The sequence below is a fragment of the Oreochromis niloticus genome, linkage group LG14, assembly GCF_001858045.2.
Source record: "Oreochromis niloticus isolate F11D_XX linkage group LG14, O_niloticus_UMD_NMBU, whole genome shotgun sequence".
Taxonomy (NCBI): Eukaryota; Metazoa; Chordata; class Actinopteri; order Cichliformes; family Cichlidae; genus Oreochromis; species Oreochromis niloticus.
In genome coordinates, this window is record NC_031979.2 from 15,968,532 (window position 1) to 15,987,214 (window position 18,683).

The 18,683-nt window shown below is 42.0% G+C and overlaps 1 protein-coding gene across 6 annotated transcripts in view; it reads left to right on the forward strand.

Moving 5' to 3' along the window:
* Nucleotides 1-14,727, forward strand: part of fli1 (Fli-1 proto-oncogene, ETS transcription factor) — a 29,734-nt gene extending 15,007 nt beyond the window's left edge. For 5 of the 6 annotated variants that reach the window (XM_003441598.5, XM_005474595.4, XM_005474597.4 and 2 more), the window contains 5 exons: nucleotides 4,612-4,680; nucleotides 10,425-10,484; nucleotides 10,883-10,942; nucleotides 11,667-11,714; nucleotides 11,869-14,727. In XM_003441598.5, the coding sequence (XP_003441646.1) occupies nucleotides 4,612-4,680; nucleotides 10,425-10,484; nucleotides 10,883-10,942; nucleotides 11,667-11,714; nucleotides 11,869-12,398 (767 nt within the window). In that variant the 3' untranslated portion in view covers nucleotides 12,399-14,727. The remainder of the gene's footprint in view (nucleotides 1-4,611; nucleotides 4,681-10,424; nucleotides 10,485-10,882; nucleotides 10,943-11,666; nucleotides 11,715-11,868) is intronic. The other variant, XM_005474599.4, reaches the window with a different exon arrangement.
* Nucleotides 14,728-18,683: the final 3,956 nt, after the last annotated feature.

Here is an 18,683-nt window from a genome sequence, read left to right on the forward strand (position 1 = left end):
AATAAAAAATATAAAAAAATAAAAAATAGATGGTCCAGAGGGATACTGCAATCATTTCATACACATCTGTGTGCACCATATGTGTGATTGGTTCTGTTTATTGAACCTCTGATTAACATTCCTCAGAGTCATTAGACCCTGTATGTACACTTGGTGAAGGGCGGGAGACGCACTTCCACACCCTACAGCCATACCATAATAAAACATTCCTGCCACGTCACACACACAGAAATACCGCTCAGACATCCATACTGGCGCAACCGCTGGCACAACCTGAACATCTGTCTGGCTTCCCAGCTGCTTACAGTAACAAGGGTAGTTGCCCGTGCATTATTTTGGCCTCGTTGTTGGTCACTTATCCAGATTTTCATAAGTGATGGCCGCCCACACCCCAATGTGCTTTCAATTTGGGGCGCAATTTGAGAATTTGTTCAAATTAGTCTGTCAGGGAGGGGACTGCTGACTGTTTGCTTTATCGCACCCATGTAGGTCGGTTTGATACCACATGTGCTGGAAACGGAGCAGAGCAGCAAACCTCAGACAAGGAGAGACTGTATCTTCTGACACATAGAGATGCGAGGCGGAGAGAGAAGGGAGGAAGAGGGGGGAGAATTCAAAAACGAGGGGAGGGACTGAGGAGACAGAACAATCCAAAGAAGCATGTGAAGGAACATAATAGCAGGAGTTAGATTAAGAAATATGTCACTGACAGATAGGGTTGTTGCTTGAGGACAAAAACAGGAGTGTGTGTAAGCAAGAAAGGCTGTTATAGAAAGGGAGTGCGAAATTTAAAAAAAGAAGAAAGAAAAAAATTTGGTGGCTGAACTATTCCTTTTTGTTTTTTTGCGAAGAGTGTGGAAACGGTCCGAGATGGTCATGATTGAGTGCCATTGGAGAATAGCAATAGTTCTGTTTCCCAGCTGTCGCCGTTGCTTGTGTGTCTGGATGGATTTACAGCGAGGGAGTCCAGAAGGAGAGAGAGAGAGCGAAAGAGCGAAGGAGAGAGAGAGAGTGATAAGTCTGGGCTTCTGCACTGCTGCTGCTCGCTCGAGAGTGGGGGACATTCTCGAGCCCTCAATAGTTTATACAGACCATAAACATCTGGGCTCGCAGGCTGAGTAGGGAAAAAGGAGGTCTGGAGAACTCTCTCTCTCTCACATACACACACACTCTCTCTCTCTCTCTGTCTTTCACTCTCTCCTGTTTCTCCCCTCACAACATTTTTATTGAGCTCCCCTTGCATTAGTTCTTTCTATTGGCAGATTATCACTGGTGCAGAGGGGCTCAGCAGCCTGGCTCTGCGCCTTTTGCCGTTTGCTGTCTGCTGTTAGCCACCATTACAGAGCAGTCTGCGGCTGCTCACTCAACTGCTGGGGTTCGGCCACTTAGCTTCGCAGGAATTTATATCTATATCACATTAGCATAAGTGGAAGTGGATAATAAGCAGTTGCTATTCGTGTAAACACTGAGATGAGCCTAGCTATAATTGAAGCGAGATGTAGATAATAATTGTAAGTTTCCAGTTACGAATACTGATGTCAGCCAGTTCTGCATACCTTGTTTTATAGTCCTGTTTTTAACATTAATGCTAATTGTTTTAAGTGATTTATATTTTTCCCATCATATCTTGGACTGGTAACTGCATGATTGCAGTTAGGAACAGCATATAAACTGTGGTCAGGATATTGTTAAAGCTAAGAATAGTGATTAAACATTTCTGAACATTTCACCTCTCACTTGTCCAATCAGATATGAGAGCACTGGATCCAGATCTCTCTAACGTTTCTAAATGGATAATTTGATGTTTGCACCCATTTCACGCAGCAAACTATCAGATATGTGAAGGTGTGTGGAGGGAGGCCGGGTTGGATTGATATGTTATAGCTATTTTTGGCCCTTTTTTATGACTATAAATACCTTCAAGCGGAGTCTGTCTAAAAGTGTTGACCATTAACCAATAAACACTTTCACTTTCATACATAATGGAACATTTATAACCATTCTCTGGATCATTGGCAGGATGGGATGTAATCTTGGTGTCAGCTTCACATAATTCGACCCTCTTTTCCACCAACACTAAGTCTAAGTCTAATCTAGTACTAGTCCCAAATAATTTCACTCAAAAAGGACTGATGCTGCTAGGCCCAAAGCTGAACACACTGATTTCAGTGGCGATGGGCAAGAATTTCAGTTTGCAGATATAACCCAAAGATTGCATCTACCATGGTTATCTTCTAATGGAAAACATTTAACATTTTGCTATGTGGCTCTGAAAGGGCATCACTGCAGAACTGGCTCCACATTAGCACTAGGACCAGAACTGGAACTATGTTGATGGAAAAGAGGCACTTGTCAGTCCATCAATTCACAACAGCCTCCACATAAAAAAAGCTTTTACCTGCACAACAATACTTGTGCATTTGATACTACCTGTTTTACCCGTATAACTCTTCAGTTGGCAGACTGGTTTGGTAGCTTGAGGCGGTCTTGAAGTGAGGGCAGGAACTTCAATCCGTGCCCAACACAAATGTAATTTAATGAGAAGAGTGTTTTCTTTTTCTTTTAGTTACTTGCAAACAGTGCCATCTTGAAAGGAGGGTCATAAGTTAAAAAAACAATTCCAATACTTTGTAGTGGAAGACTCAGAAATGCCTCATATGAAATATGAAGCCAGGCAGCAGGTCTTCTCAGTGCAGCGTTATCCAGTACAACTAAATGGGATGGCTGAAACTTATGTGCCCCCCTTTATGTGGCAAGGTGCCTAAAACAGGGTGACTGGGGACCCTGAGTTTATTGACAAAGCTCAGACCACATGTTGAGGCAATGGTATCGTATAGCTATACAGAATAAACAGTACAGGGGGCTTGCCAGAGGTCCTACATGGCGCTGTACAAGCCTTTAGAAATATCTATCAATATTACGTGCACGTCAGGCGGCGCTTTCGTGAAACCGAACAGTCATACGAAGGAGAGAAAAGAAAACTGTTTGCGGGTGTTATGTAATCTTACAGAGTCTGAAGCAGATGTGATTGGAAAAGGAGAGCAAGAGAGTGAGGGTCTCAAAGCTTGAACACTGGCCAGTCCTCCCACTGTGCTGTCAGATTACCGGGATGTGTTTGTTTTCAAAGAGAGGAAGAGGCCATCCAAATAAATAGGCAGCCCAGCCAAGGCTCTCTCCACCAAAACCATCAGCCGTGGTGTTTCTCTAGCTCGCTCTCAGTCACTCACACAACCCTCCACTCGCTCTCACTCTCTCCCATGCAGCAGTCCCGAATTTCTCTGTGGGATGGTTTGAGGTTTTCTCAGCAATGCTGCCTGTTTGCCTGTCTGGGTCAGACCACATATGTGGCACACAGTAGGAAAAGGGTTAACAGCCCCTTCCTCCTTCCTCCATCCTCTCTGTTCCTCGTTCTCTTACACCCTCTCCCTCATTCCAGAAGTCGGTGCTTCGGAGGCTCGTTTGCCCCTGTGAGCTTACGCTCTGCGTGTGGAATTATTTTTGTACGGGGGAGCTGCGTTTGATTGCCATGCAGGGACCCTTCCTCATACAATGGCTCCCCTGTTCTGAGGCCCCCATCCTTCTAAACTAGACCCAGAGCCTTGGGGGTGCCACGGAGTATAGGTGGAACTGGGAGGGGTGGGGACGTTTGGAGGGTTAGAATACATTTGTGGAGCACCCCACACTACCCCACAGCCACCACTCTCCCCCCTTAAAAAAAACAGACCCCTAGTCTGCCACTATGAGGCCCCAACCCACCACCAGCAGCACAGCACGTTAGTTGAGGACCTTGCATCGAATCTTAAGATCAGAGACTTTCTGGATTTTTCTTTTTCCATTTGTACTTTAGCTCATTTCTCAGATTTCTCCACACCACCCCCCCAAAAAAGGTACGGTCCCTACTCAGCAACTTGCTGTTGCTGGCTCAGTGCTAAATCTTGTCTACACTCTCCATGTAGTAACTGCTCTCGTGTTTTCTCTGTGCATTTTTGGGTCTGTTTTTCCACTCACTGATTTATGCCTGGGGGCAGCTAAAATTAAGAGAGCATTTTGGTGCCGCCCAGGGTGCCTGTGTAAGTGGAGGAATGCAGTGCAGAGTTCTGCTCCATAAGGTGAAATGAACAGGCAGCCATACAAGGACTCTTAACTCACTGTCTTGCTTTATTCAGGGGCAGTGGTTCCAGTTAAAATGTTGACATACTACAGGGCTTCCCCACCACTATTAAAAGGACCGACTGTGTGCTGGGTTTGCTTTATTTGAGAATAGAGTTCTTTGTCATTAATTAGCTTTCCTGTTTTCTTTTTTTAATTTAGGAGCAAAAGGTACAAAAGTTATCAAATGAAAGTGGCTTCAGTGGCATGTCATAGGTATCGAGCTGAACCTTCTACTGCCACCTGCTGGGAGTAGAAGAAATTTGAGCTTTTTGTCACTCATACAAAAAAAAAAAATCTCACAGCAAATGCAGCAAATTTCAGTTCAAATTAAATATATTCTGCGTGTGTTCTTCAAGATAATTTATTCTAAATTAAACACTTTATAAAGCAATGAAGACTCTTTAATTAAAAAATCCAACAAAAAATCATCTTACCATGCTCTCTTCTGTCTCATTGCAGGTAGCTCATCATTATCCTACAATACAACATCTCACACAGACCCATCACCACGCCTGGTTGCCAAAGAGGGTAGGAAACTTCTCCCCCTTTTTAAATACATTTTCTGTGCATTTCCAGATATTTAGAGTTGTTTTAAATGCTCTATACAGACAGAACAAGGTGGGAATGGTGCAACCAAAGCTAAAGGTGATCACGTAAGGCAAAAATATAAAATACCAAACCCTGCAGGCTTTGCATGAAGAAAAGCACACACATGTGAGAACAAACGCCGCTTAGCAAAAAGGAAGCATAATGCAGCCGCCGATTGTTTCTGATGAAGCTCTGGGCAAGTACACCTTTTGTTTTGAGTCAAGCTGCTATTGCTATTCGGGACTACTACCTGAACCCGAAGAATAGAGGTATGTTAACAATAAAACAAAAGCAGAGTGCTGATGAGTTCTTTCCATAGCAGCGGGAGCATGAACAGACTGTAAATGTAGTGATTATGGAAAGAATCTATGTGAATGAGGCTGTTTACTGGAAGGACGGGCAGCACAGACAGGTGCCCGAGCAACAATGTGCTTGGTAAACATGGCAGAAAGGGGCTGATTGGCTGCTTTAGACTGGACTAGAGTGGAAAGAAGGTTACATGTGTGAGTCTCTGATGAGTGAAATAGTGGCAGAAATCATGATAAGAGGTTAAGGGGACACTAGACATAAAATATACTCTTGTGAGACAGTATATATATATATATATATATATATATATATTGCTTTTAATGTTAGTAGCCATTTTCTACTATTTTATGTAAAACTTAGGCTTTAACATAAACTGTTCGCTGGTTTTATTAAGAGATTTAGTGGTTAAGGAGCCAGTGTCTGATTAAAAACAATAGTGAAAATGGCTTTTTTTTAAAAATGTTACCATACAAGCAGCTTGGTGTTCTCCACATCTTAATCTGGCCAAAATTTAAAGAATACAATGAACTAATTGAACTATTGAAAGCAGAAGAGGGGCGGTCAAAAGAGACCAGGTCTAGTGTGCTAAGCTGAGAACAATGCCCCAAGCAGCTCAGGATGACGGTCCTTTTCCTCCCGATACCTTTTTCACCCTATAAACACTGTTGTGCTGACACAGTTCAGACAGGCGATGGCTTCGTATCTGTTTAGAAAAAAAAGAAAAAAGCTACACATCCTTTACATAGGCTATATGGTGTCACCACCAGAGTCGAGAGAAAAGACTGCAATAACAATGATAGCCTTGCTCACAGGATGAGAGGCCCTATCAAGGCAGCAGCAGAGGAAATGCTAGGTCTGATAAGTGTCAGAGAATGCTCTCTGCCTCTCTTTCTATCTGCCCCATTGGTGAGAGTTCCAGGCCACGTAGTGGTTCTCGCCCAGCTTCATACTAATAGGCCATTGGGCAGGCCTGATAAGATTCTGCTCGGTCACCCCCCGACCTTGGTCTTCCTGATTCTCAGCTCCAGGTATTTGGACTGGCAGGAATAGAGGGTCACTCCCATTAGCAGCATTTCCCTTTCTCAAGAGGTGATTTCTATTGAGTGCTCCTGTAACACTGCCTGCCTCTAACTGTGGCCTAAAACTCTGGCCTTAAGTAGAACACTTGTAGCATTTAAAGCATGCTAACTTTTCCAAATTAAGGAAATACAACAGTGTTTTTGCTCGCAAAGTGTTACTTTCGTGCAGAGTTTCTGCTTCGGCAATAAAAGATGCGTTGCTTCAGGAGAAGCCTTTATCAGCGTTTGCTCAGATCAGCACTGCCAGATGTTCCACTTCATATTGCCTTTCGAGAGCAGTCAAATACCATACAGGCTCTTTGGGGTAGAGTAAGCACGAGCATACAGCAGGAGACAACCCTTAATCTGCCCCAGACTCTGCGGTGTAAAATGCAATGTTATGAATAAAAGAGAGCATATAAAACACGGAATGCAGCAGCTATGAAAGGACTCGTGCGCGCCGATGTGTGTGTGGCTCTCTCAAAGTCTGCGTCTGCTACTTGCCTGCTGATCGGCTTGTAAGTATGGGTTCCTGCATACCTTACTAGTGTGATGTATTTATTTATATATACATATATATATATATATATATATTACACTATGCCTTTGCATATCTTTTGGGCGTGGATTGCATTATACATGAGTGTAAGAGTTATAGGTTGTTGCTGGGAATTAGACATCATGTGGTTGTTACAAGTAAACATCTACACTTCTAGTTGTAAACTACTTTTTTTCCCCAAGATTTATTTTTTTGGTTTTGTTTTTGTTTTCTCCTTTGTGGTTTCTGATCTATTAGCACGGCAATAAAATGTCGAAATGTTCCAAAGGCATTCATATCCTCCCCTGCCATGTTGAGGAAAGATGATTCACCTTTTGAAAAGCATTTCCTCTGGTGCCAAGTCAAAGGCAAAAACAGCTTGAAATGCTTCATTACGTGCACAAACCATCTCAGATATGTGTTTTTTCAAACGCTCACCTTGCTCTGTGCTAAATATAATGAAAGATAAACTGCGTACTTGGAAATGAAAACGTTTAATGTTAAGAGTGTTGCGAAGATGTTCCCTCTTTTTTTTTTCTCTGATGGTTTTCTGTTCCAGTGCACCCACTGTCTCCTCGCTGTGTCTAACTCCTGTACTCTGCCATCATTCTCCTCCTCTTATGGCTCCTTGCTCACACAGATGGCTTTTAAAGCACCTGTATTATGGGTATTAAAAAAGTTTACCCTGTCTGGGTTTCTCTGCTTGGCTCGGACCCTGGGTTAAAAACAGTCCACAGCTCCACTCTCTCTTTTTCTCCACTCATTCTCTATCCCGCTCCCGCTGCTCAGTTGCTCTTTCTCTCTCCCAGCCTGTCTCGCTGTCTTTCTTCTTCCCTCTGTGTCTCTCTCTCTTTCTCTCTCTCTCTCTCTGTCTAGCACTCGGGCCTTGTTTTGACTAACTGGTCCTGCAGTTGAAGTCTCCCAGGAGCGTGCACCACACCCGAGACCAGAGTGGAAACTGGCTCAAGTCGCAGTCAGAGCGAGGCCTGGAAAAATGAAGGCGGGAGAGGGGGTGGGTGGTGAGGGGTGAGGCGGCTCTGTGTGTGCACAGTCGAGTCTACGTTTGTGTGGTTGCCCCCCCTTAAACCGCCGTGTATTGTGATTCTTCCTCCTTCTGCATGTTCACTTTCACTGAATCCAGTGAAGCTAAAACTTAATGCACAGTAGTGGTGAAAAGTTTATTTGCTGAGATTTTTCTTCGGCCATAGAAAATTGTTTTGGTGGCAGATGCTACCAACCACTCAAGGTGTCTTAAGGCAGCAAACACACCCAAATAACACAGCTTCCCCTCTTCTTCCTCCGCAGCTGACAGTAGCTGAGTTTGCAGACATTGTTTTCTTTCCAGATTCCAAAGTTGTGTTTTGTCTGACTCTTTTTTTTTCATCATTTTTCTGTCCTGATTTTCTTCACTTCTTTCTCTTCTGTACCTCTTTTGTGCTTTTACACCCTCACCGTAATTTGTCTGCTTCTCAGTACGTCTTTCTGCGATTTCCTCACTTTCACTCTCATCTCTCTCGTTCATCTGTGCCTCTCCCCCACCATCTCCTAAACCCCTTCCGCACGTAGATGGAGGTAACCCCGTCTTTTTTTTTTTCGGGGTGGTGGAGGGACTGGCGGTGAGTAGAGGGGAAAAAAGGGCCAGTAAAACAAAGAGAGGTTGTCTGCAGGCGAAGCAGGCAGGAAACGCAAGTCTCTCAGGACTCTCCCCCAGTCACTGCTCCTTGGCTATCCTGCCAGCCCACACCAGATTGAACCTGACAGCCCCGTTGAGCCACGGCAGCCCGCTTGTTATTTATCCCTCCTCTCTCTCTTTTTGTGTTTCTCTCCTCATATACTGTCTTTTCTTTTATTCATTTGATCGTGTTCCAAATTCTTTTCTTGTTGCAAGCTCATATATGTTTAGCTTCATGCATCTGCCGCTGTTAACTCTGCAGAGGACGCAGAGACAGGGACAACCTCTCTTGTTTGCAGATTGTAACGAGTCCTTTGCTGAAGCGTTTAAGGTTAAAAGTTGAAATGATAGAACTTAGTGAAGAGAACAAGAGGTCCCTGAGCAGCACGAAGCTTTCCCATTTGAGGATATTTTACTAGTAAGGGAAGGGGAAAGCCAGGCAACAAAACATTCTTTGAAAGTAGAGCAAGACACATAATTGAGTTTAAAGTTTTAATCTTTATATTTTCAACATGAATATAAAATGTGTTTAAAAAGACAAATAACTAGAACCAGCCAAACTTGGGGAACGTTGTTTGTTCGCTGTAGTGAGATTAAGTTGTCATCATCATTTATTATAAGGAAAACACCGATGCTAACATATTCTTGTCCACTGGAGGGCAGTGCAGCACAGTGTGTAGAAATGTCTGTCCCTGTAGTGAAGCCGATGATGCACAATTTGATGTCACTGGATGTTTTGTTTCTTGGTTTGGTTTGGTTTTTTCCCACTTGGACTATATGAGGTAATATGGGTCAAGATGCTATACCCAGAACACATTAAAAAAAAAAAAAGCCAGGCACACTTACAATAATTACTTGATAATGTGTGATTTTTTTCCCATAACTGAAATCTACAGACTTAGAAAAACACAGGAAATTACACTAAAATGAATGTAATAGTTTTATATTTTTAATGACTGATATCTTGCAAGGATCTAATGAAATGGAAATGGAAGTAAATTTGCCATTACTTGTCAGACAAATCTAAGTCAAAGTTAACAAAGTCACAGTTTAATGTCATCAGCTCTATACAAGCATGAAGAGAGATGAAATTGTGTTCTGTTGTTTTCACTTTAATCAGCATAGGAATCGTCTCAGATCTTTACAAAAACCAGCACACATTATCTTTTCAAACATATCTGGTCTTAAAAGTATCGATTCAGCATCTGATTTATCAAACAAGAAATTCCAACAACTACAGATTCATCCCACTCTTGACCTTCTAGCAGCTTGCTACTTCCTACAACATCCCCTGTCATCGCCATTACACCATCTCTATCTGCTGCCCTCTGGGAGCAACGCTGCTGACAAAAAAAAAAAGTTGGCCCATCACAATAACACCGTTGAGCGCTACTCAGCATAAAGCACGTCTGGCCGCAGCGCTCATCATATTTTCCCCTCGTGTTCTGACAATTGTTTGAACTGTTTTACTCCATAATAATACAAACCATCAAGGGTGCTGGCCAGGTGCACTCTGAGCATACAAGGGTGTTCACTGCCAGAGGAACGACACAGCCTCTGTTTTATCTGTTTGTGTCAGAGTGATTGATTGTTACTGGAAGCTGTCCAGCTTCACACTCGGTTAGTTTGAACCACAGACACACACACAGCAGGTAGAGCCCATAGAAACCGGGCCAGTTTGGCTGTTTGTCAAGGTTTCGTGAAAGCCGCATGTGTGGGAAGAGAGGATGATAGTGGATATCATGCACACGTATTGTCTTTGTGTGTGTCTCTGTTGTACGTTAATTTGCATCAGTCCCTTTCATTTGTGGTCGGGGTGTTGCAAGCTCTTTAACCAACTGTATTCTCTGTAAAAGATTGTGCCATCTACATTTTAACCACTGCAGCAAGCCAAACAAAACCACATTTCCATGTCCAGATATCCTGTGAAGAACATTTTAACGATGTTTTGATGGATTTATTAATGCCCTAACTGTTGGCCAGCTGTAATTGTTAGGATTGGCTTGTGCACCGTGGTATTTTATGAATTGCACTTAGCATGTTAAAAAAAACAGTAACTGTTTTCCTATTGAAACTTTGTCTGTCCTTTTGTCTTTGTTGTTGTTAGACCCTTCATATGATGCTGTACGGCGGACAGGGTGGTCCAACAACATGCACAGTGGCAAAGGTGAGGGCACACAAATCATCAATAATCTGTTTAGCTTTTTCACTGAACAGTAATGGTAAGTATGAGTGGAGCAACTTACTGAGCAGGGGCATGATTTGTGACAAACCCAATAATTTGTTATCCGGTGGAGGTTAAATAGTTTTCAAATACCCTTTAATGCAACTCTGCAGCATGCTAGCAGCCCTTCCAGAATCCACAGAGAGTCTAGACATGTGGGAAAGCCTCCTAAAGATTACACTCGGCCAAAAGAAGCCACTCCAACCACCAGCTACTGCCTTATTTACTTTGGACCACTGCTGACATGCCTTTAAGATGTGTATATTGGTTATCTGCAGAGCACCCCTACTGATGTTTTCTGTGTCTCTCTTGTCCCCCACTTATTCCATTTCTCTCTGCAGGCTCGCCAGTGGTTACTCAAAATGTGACCAAGTCCACTGAGCAACCCAGAGCTCAGCCAGGTACTGGCTTACTTGGTGTCTTTCTTGACCTACTTAGTATAAGCACAGACTCAAATCCAAGTCATACCAGCTTCTCTGTTGTGCCGCTTGTTCTGACAGATCTTTCTTTTAGTCTTTCTGTTAACAGTCGAGACAGTGAAGCATAATCACTCTGTGTTTATAATAGCATTGTATTATCTCTTCTAAGATCCTGGTATTTTGTGTTTGTTTGCTCGACTGATTCTGCTAAAGCTTCTCTTTAAATCCTCCAGCCTCAAGCAAAGTGTTTACTGACACTTACACAACAAGTGTAGTTGTTTCTTCTGCTTGCTCTATTATTATGACAAACTTCAGCGTGTAATACTCTTTTGTTTTGTCAGTGTTGCTGTTAGTTGTATTTACTTCATTTCAAATGTAATGTCATGAAAAAAGCTATAAAAAGTGAAATTGTATCAATCGATCCAAATCCACTTATTTGAATGGTTGATTCATTTTTTATGGATACTTATGATAGGATAGATACTTTAGAGTATCTACAGACTAAGTTCAGTGTGTCATGCACAATGACAATTATTTGAAGTTGAAAGGTCTATTTGATTGTTTCAACTAATAATTGTGGAAAGTAAATATCATAATGATTTAATCGTCATTGAAATGTGTAACCCACAGAATCTGCAGTATCGCACAGCACTAATTGCCATAACACTAGTTGTGATGACTCATAAAGCTCTCCTTTTGCCCACAGACCCTTACCAGGTTCTGGGTCCCACCAGTAGTCGTTTAGCCAACCCAGGTAAGTCTCTCAGCATAGCCAGGTTTTCAATTCATCAGCTGTAAAAACACACTTTCTCCAAAACCTTTGAACAGCAATTTTAGTATCTAACTGTGCCATCAGATGGATGAGAAAGCAACCATGCCTGAACGTTTGCCCTTGTGTTGTCCAATAGGCTCAGGTCAGATCCAGCTGTGGCAGTTCCTCCTGGAGCTCTTGTCTGACAGTGCCAATGCGGGCTGCATCACTTGGGAGGGCACCAATGGCGAGTTCAAGATGACAGATCCAGATGAGGTGGCGCGACGCTGGGGTGAGCGCAAGAGCAAGCCCAACATGAACTACGATAAGCTGAGCCGTGCGCTGCGCTACTACTACGACAAAAACATCATGACCAAAGTGCACGGCAAACGCTATGCCTACAAGTTCGACTTCCATGGCATCGCTCAGGCGCTGCAACCGCACCCAACCGAGTCCTCTATGTACAAATACCCCTCGGACCTAGCCTATGTGCCTTCCTACCACACCCACCAGCAGAAGGTCAACTTTGTATCCCCGCACCCTCCATCCATGCCAGTCACCTCCGCCAATTTCTTTGGACCCACTACTCAGTACTGGAGCTCGCCCACTCCAGGCCTCTACCCCAACCCAAATGTTCCTCGCCATCCTAACACGCATGTGCCATCTCACCTGGGTAGTTATTATTAAAACCACCCTTTCTGATCATCCACCACCCCTTGAACCTCCCCTGGCCCACACCATTTGCTGACATGCACTCTCAATGACGCCAAACCAATGAAGACTGAACAGACAGAGGTATTTTGTCCTCTGAAGAAATTTGATCCAAAATGAAGGATGATTAAACTAAAGGATTTTTTTTGTATGATTATATAAACAACTGGATATTAAGGTCCAAAAAATGGAATACTACTTACCTTTAAATGACTACCAAGTTTGTTTGGTTTTTTTTATGATTTATGGACATTTATCTGAGTTTCATGTGCCTTTTCCTTCCTCCTGAAAGCTGCACCTACAGTAGCTGCAAGTGGGTGTTCAAGAAGCTTCCTAAACCAAAGCCTGAAGACAGAAGATAACCCGCAAGTCTGTCTGCCTCATTTTCCCTTTACAGTACCAGACATGGGCCTATTACTTATGGGTCTCAAAAACATCCTTCTCAGTATGTACCTTGTCCTGTAAAGCATCTGCCATTTTCCATTCATCTAAAGCCTTGACAGGATTTCTTATTCCCACTACATCTAACCTTCTGTTTTGACTGTCTATGTTTTTTTGGTCTGTTAATCTGCATGTTTTCATGTGTGTGTGTGTATGCATGTGGAGAGTCTTCTGGAATTCGCTGGACAAGAAGGAGCTCTCATTGAGGTGGACTTTTCTCAGCACTGAATAAAATTTGGCAACTGGAATATGCCATTCACTATGCCATTTAACTTATCCTCCAAACTGGAAGGCTAGAGAAGAGTTGAATGCAGTTAAGAGGGAAGCGCTGTATGTTTTTGCTGATTTTGGTCAATTCAGTTGCTTAAAATGTTTTCTTGTGAGTTGTTTGCGGCGTTTGAGCTAGGCTAAGTGTTGACTCGATTGTGCCAGGAAAGCTGAGTCAAGATATAATTGCAGTAATTTGTTACAATAATTCAACGTAGGTCAGATGTTTTCACTTGGGGCCACACATTAGGCTATTAAATGTTTGCAGAGTCTTCGCATTTTTCAACCGTGCCATTTCCACATGTGTTGTCGCTCGACCGTGTCAGTATTAATGTGAATGTCTTCTGGTTTGTGATTTTTTTTTTAAAAAAAGGGATACCCTTTGGCAAAAATCTAAATTTGTCAGAAGTATTCATTTTTATTTTTAAGCGTTTGATGAAAAAAAAAAGTAATTCCTTCACACTTGAGATCATGGATATAGAACACGAACGTGCCTTTTTGCAGATGTGGTCATGTTGACGTGTAGATGTTATCAACTGCCATTTGGTGGCTATTTATTTTCTATCCAAAATTGTCTTAAATGTTCTTCTATTTTGAATATGTGCTGTCCTGAAAATCCTGCCATGCTTTAACTGCTGATTTTGTATTTTTTTTTTACCATATTTTGTCTATTCATTAAAGATGAGACAGCACTTCATCTTAAAGTGCACGCAATGAATTATCGCACCACAAATCAGACAATTTTGGACTTTGAAATGGACTCTGACAGTAAAAGCTGCCGTGGTGTCTCTTTACTCTTTGTAGGCCAGTCACGACCATATAGGTCAGCACAGTAGATGTGGCTATGCATCAAGTCATGTTAATAGACAGTTAAGTTGCATTTTTTTTTTTTTTTTTTTTTTACCAGGGCTGGATCCTAATTTGAGAGTAACATGTGTGTCTGAATGTTAGTTTCTCACTGATCGTAAAGCCCAGCTAAATGCACATGAATCTCAAGTCAGGATTTCATTACCACAATGTAAGAAGACATATCCATCTTCAGGTGTTCAAAGCTGTTAATATCGGAAGTATTCCTTTAACGTAACTGAGAATGGACACTTGAATATAAATTACCTGGGAACTTTATCAAAGAACAAATCCGATAAAGTATGACGAGACGAAGCAAAGAAATCCTCAGATTCGCAAGCGCTGTGCGTTTGTCAGACCTATTTTTTATTATTTTATAAGCATCAGTCAACTAGGCATTAAAGCAACTTACTGTATAAATTATGCAGAGTTATTTTCATATGTGACACAGTATTAAAAAAGTCAAGAAAATTAATACACGAGTTGACCTCGGTCAAAAATGCAAAACTTTTAAGTCCATTTCTGCTAGGTGGTTTGTTAAGCCTTTTAAGCGTTTTTATATCTGTACATTTGGGCAATACATTTTACCTTTTTTGTTTTTTTGGTTTCTCTTTATTGTTATTATTTCTCAAGTTAGTTATAAAATCCTAAGTGCGATTAGGTGTAAACTATATTTTTGTGTATTCCCAAAACCATGAATTCCGCTTGAATGATAACCCGATGGCCGGGGATTCCTTTACTATATATGCAATGTGTGATCATGATGCCTTGTTTCCATTGCCAATCACTTTTCTTGCCAAATGACAGAGTTTCAGGTATTTTATGCAAAATAATACTAACAGTATTATTATCCACGATTAATTTCTTTTGACGATTTATAACATTCAGTGAGCAAATTGAAAGGAGAATATGATTTATAGTATAAAGAAATTATTCTAATGCACCCTGACTATTCATGTTTCACAAGCATTATCAGTGAAAAGGGATCTCTGCTACTTCATATATGCAATGTATTTTGGATATCAAAAATATATATATATTTATATATAAATATATATATATAGTGTATATTTTACAATTAACCGATGTATTATTGTTATTGTTATTACAATTTCCAAAAGGTGTCACCTTTTGGAAAAGGGCTTTTGTATAGGAAAATGTGACAAAATAAATATTTTTACCTCTCAATTAATGCCCTGTTGCCTTTCTGTGGTTTCACCAAAAAGTGAGTGCTAATAAAAACAAAGACTCAAAGAAACCGCATCTCTAAAAGCACAGTAGTGTAATCTTGACAGTAGCTTGCATAATTACACAATACATCTCCGTTTTGAGTTTGAATTTTTTTTTAATATATTTTGCAGAGATGTACCTGAGTTTCATGTGCCCTGTTCATCCTCTTGAAAAATGCACCTAGAATTGCAACTATTTACACACATTTCTTCCTATAGGTCAAAGTTAATGTGTTATATTTGTTTGCCATGGTGAAATCTAATCATTTATGTGTGCAGATGCAAAACTCCTTAGTTTTAATTAGGTCAGAGCAGTGTGAGACTTCTATGTGTCTTCATGGGCTTTCTGAAGGCAGCCTAAAATAATGTTTTTGACAGTTAAATAGCATCTGTGCATGCTGTCTGTGTCAAACTGCAGCTATGTGGGAGCATACTGGCTAAAATGTATATAACAGGGAAAGAGAATCGCCATCAGTGTTGGTCAAGTTACTTGAAAAAAGTAATCAGTAACTAATTACTGATTACTTCCCCAAAAAAGTAATCCCGTTACTTTACTGATTCCTTATTTTCAAAGGTAATTAATTACTTACTTAGTTACTTTTTAAAAACACGATTTACAACCTGAATAGGTAATAAAGTGATAGATCTTTCAGCCCAATTCAACTTTTTCTGCATAATCCATCATACAAAATGTAATCAAATGGAAAAGTCTCTTTTTAAAACTTGTTTTATTAGTTTTAATCTTTTAACTTTATGCATGAAGCAAAAATTAAATTATATGCAACATTCTCTGACAGGAAGAAATTTGTTTAACATTTAAACCTATTTTCTGCATATTCCAGCACATAAAAAAAAAATATTTTTTTGTGTTTACACTCACTCTTTCAAAAAAATGCAAGTGAAACACACCAGAAAATAAATAAAATCAAAGACTCAGGGGTCCTGTTGCTCTATTTTCACCTGCTTCAAAAGATCCACCATCATCCCGGTGCCCAAGAACAGCAAACCCTCATCCCTGAACGATTACCGGCCAGTTGCGCTGACCTCGGTAGTCATGAAGGTGTTTGAGAGGCTGCTGAAGAACATCATCTCCTCCTCCATCCCAGACTCCACAGATCCGCTCCAGTTCGCCTACCGACCCAACAGATCCACTGAGGACGCCATCGCCCATGTCCTGCACACCACCCTCAGCCACGTGGACAAGAAACAGGGTAACTATGTGAGAATGCTGTTTGTTGATTACAGTTCAGCGTTTAACACAATAGTGCCCAGCAGACTGTTCACAAAGCTGAGGGACCTGGGACTCAACAGCCGTCTGTGTGCATGGGTGTTGGACTTCCTCACCGGCAGAACTCAGGTGGTGAGGGTGGGTGGGTGTGTCTCCGACAGCATCACCATCAACACAGGAGCACCACAGGGGTGTGTCCTCTCGCCACTGCTCTACTCCCTCTACACTTCTGACTGTGTGGCCACCCACAGCTCCAACACCATTGTGAAGTTTGCTGACGACACAGTGGTGTTGGGTGCCATCTCCAACAGCGATGAGGCGGCCTACATGGACGAAGTGAAGAATTTGGCATCATGGTGCCAGGACAACCACCTCCAGCTGAACGTCAGCAAGACCAAGGAGCTGGTGGTGGACTTCAGAAGGAGTCAGCACAGAGACTACAAGCCCATTTTTATCAATGGAGCTCCAGTGGAGAGGGTGCAGTCCTTCAAATATCTTGGCGTCCACATCTCCTCAGACCTGACATGGGCTGCCCACATTCAGGTCCAGACCAAGAAGGCTAGGCAGCGCCTGTATCACCTCCGACAACTAAGGAAGTTCAGGGTCTCTCCAAAGATCCTCAGGATCTTCTATACAGGCGCTGTGGAGAGCATCCTCACACAGAACATGACAGCGTGGTTTGGGAACAGCTGTGTGAAGGACCAAAAAGCTCTCCAGAGAGTGATCCGTACAGCAGAACGCTGCTGCAGGATTGCTCTCCCCCCACTTCAGGACACCTACACCAGGAGATGCCGGACTAGAGCAACGCAGATACTGAAGGACCCGTCCCATCCTGGCAACAAACTGTTCCAACTTCTACAATCTGGTAGAAGTTTCCGCATCATCCGGGCAAGGACAGAGAGACTCAAGAGGAGCTTCTATCCTCAAGCCATCCGGACCCTAAACCAACCCCCCCCACCACCACACACACACACACACACACACACACGCACACACACACGCCATCTCACATCATCTATAATTGACTGAGACTCTCCTCCAGACACTCAATTCCTTTAACTTTAAATATGTTTATAGTGTCCATTCTGTAAAATAGTCAGATGTCTATTCATATTAATGTACAGAATTCACCTGCTTGCTGCTTCTACTGCACATTCACCCAATGTATATACTATATATACATATATATATATTTATAATGTTATTCCTCTCTCCCCCCCCCATGTTTTTGCACATGTCGAGGAGCATGTCAGGATACATTTCACTGTGTGTTATACTTGTATAACTATGCATGTGACAAATAAAGAACCTTGAACCTTGAACCTGTATAGCAGGCGGATGTTTGCCCTGGTGCAGGTGTGCCGCAGCGGTCAGTGGAAGAATCCGCGAATTTGTCTGTGAATTTTCCAATCCGTGGTAGCGTACTCGGTGCTTGCTCGGAAGTTAAGGGTTTTTTTCGCTGTAAAAAGAAGTTTTCTTCCCACGCAGTGAACAGCGGATGCTAATGTTTTTATCACTTTTTACAGAATCAAACTCAAAGTAAGGTCAGTACTTCCACGCTTAAAAGCTGCACGGTCATACTCTCTCCCGCACTCAATATATTATCCATTGTTGATCTGCACACAGCTGTTGTCACGAACGCCGCACTCGCTTACGTCATTGTCATGAGACACTCTCGCAAAAAAATCACCGTTTTAGTAACGCAGTAACGCAGCGTGCTTACGGGAGAGTAACAGTAATCTAATTACCGTTTTTGCAATAGTAATCCCTTACTTTACTCGTTACGCGTTACTGCCCATCTCTGATCGCCATCACAGACATTTTTTTGCTTTTTTAAATTGAAATATCATTCTGGAGCATGTACCATCTTAATTTCTTTCTAGTAATTTCACTTATTGATTTGCAACATCATGTTCAGCCTTTTGCATGAGAGCATATGCCTGGGAACAGAGAGGTGCTCTGGGGTCTACCTTAATAATGAACTGTATGTGGTGCTGTTTCTCCAAATAGTGAATTTTGGTTTCATGTTTTGACCCTGAAATCTAAATAATGGTTTTGTAAGCTCCCAGCTGTCATCTCGTGAATTCTTACGCTAGTTTGTCTTTTCCTTCCTGTTTGATGTCACAACTTTACACTGTGTACAGCTAAAACAGCCACAATAGAGGTTGGCACCAGTCACAGTATGTGCTTTGACCTTTTGTGATCACAAGTCCTTGTAAGGAGCTTTGATTCCTTCAGATGGACAGTAGA